Raw genomic sequence first — 1,353 nt, 5'->3', positions numbered from 1 at the left:
AATATAATTAATTATATACAAGTTATGAAGTCAACTCATCGTCATCACTGATAACCTCCTTGTTCTCCTCCATAACCTTCGTCACCTTGGCTACCGAATTCCTCACCCTGAGCTACAGCGTAGCCACCACCATAATCACCGCCCCCCATATCACCTCCACCCGCTGAGGCGGCTTGTTCAAGTCCTCCATGACCTCCTTCGAAACCTTCACTATAACCTGCACTAGCTTCTATTCCACCTCCGCTAGTGTGACTGCCAATATCTCCAGTTTCTTGACCTGACGACGATTCCAATGATTCGGCGTGTCCACCTCCGAAACCTCCTCCAAAACTACCCCAATCGTGACCACCTCCGCCTCCACCTCCACCTCCACCGTGCGCTTCAACTTCATGACCATCGTCGATTCCACCGCTATATCCGATCACTTTGTAGAATTCCTTGTCACCGCCACCATGGTCGACGTGCTTTACCACGGTGTGAGTATGGTGCACTGTCTTTACTTTGAATGGAACGTGGATTATTACTTTTTTATCTCCCCTGAAATACAAAAATTGTTATAAAAGATGATCCAAAATTGAGTACCCTCTTTTCTACAATAAGGTTATGAATTTAATAAAGTATAATCCGGTTATAACGAAAGTCCACTATAACTACAGAGCTGTCCTTATATCCAAATATGGTAACTGATTAAGGGTCTTTATGCGTCGATATAAGGGAAGACTCTATAATTGCAAAACCAACAAAAAGTATAAAAAGTCGTCGTTATATCCGAATGGACGCTATATAAGAAGTAGTTATAAACATAGTAATTTGACAATGTACAGAATGTGATGCTTTTGTAACATCTTTATTTATATTAGCACTATCATTACAAAAGAAAACCGACAATAGTTTTATAACTAAAAACTGTACTGAAATGTTACAATCCTACAATTTAAACCATTAAATATATAATTTTAATTCAAATTAATAATTGTAAATGTCTTTAATAAAACAGTAATTGAAAATAAAATTATGAGAAATTAAATAAAAAAATAATGTACTCACCCTCCTCCACCACCCCCCGCGGTGCATAGTTCAATAACGGCCAGAAAAACCAAAAAAGCAGTCTGAAAGTGTAAGTATTCTTTTAATACAATTTATTAAGAAACAAACAAAAAAAAATAAAAAATTGTTTAAAAGTTATGGAATAATTAAACCATGCACATATATTTTTTTGGCAGGATGTGTTTTTTGAATTTTTAGATGTCTTCAAACTTTAAAATCCAATATAACATGCACTATAAGATATCTGAATTATTTTTGTTAAAAAATAACAATTATCTTTATTATAATTGGATCACAATTTCCTAT

General features: G+C 35.3%; 1 protein-coding gene across 1 annotated transcript; it reads right to left on the bottom strand.

The window, feature by feature from the left end:
* Positions 1–43: 43 nt before the first annotated feature.
* Positions 44–1,109, bottom strand: LOC108743760 (glycine-rich protein DOT1-like; the record flags this gene model as incomplete). The annotated part of the gene is made up of 2 exons (XM_025979635.1): positions 44–537; positions 1,048–1,109. Coding segments are annotated over 2 exons (555 nt in total), but the record flags the coding sequence as incomplete, so codon positions are not given.
* Positions 1,110–1,353: the final 244 nt, after the last annotated feature.

The sequence above is a fragment of the Agrilus planipennis genome, unplaced genomic scaffold (genome assembly GCF_000699045.2).
Source record: "Agrilus planipennis isolate EAB-ADULT unplaced genomic scaffold, Apla_2.0 scaffold1418, whole genome shotgun sequence".
In the NCBI taxonomy this organism is placed as follows: Eukaryota; Metazoa; Arthropoda; class Insecta; order Coleoptera; family Buprestidae; genus Agrilus; species Agrilus planipennis.
Note: the sequence above shows the minus strand (reverse complement) of the source record. Positions and strands in the feature narration are given on the sequence as shown.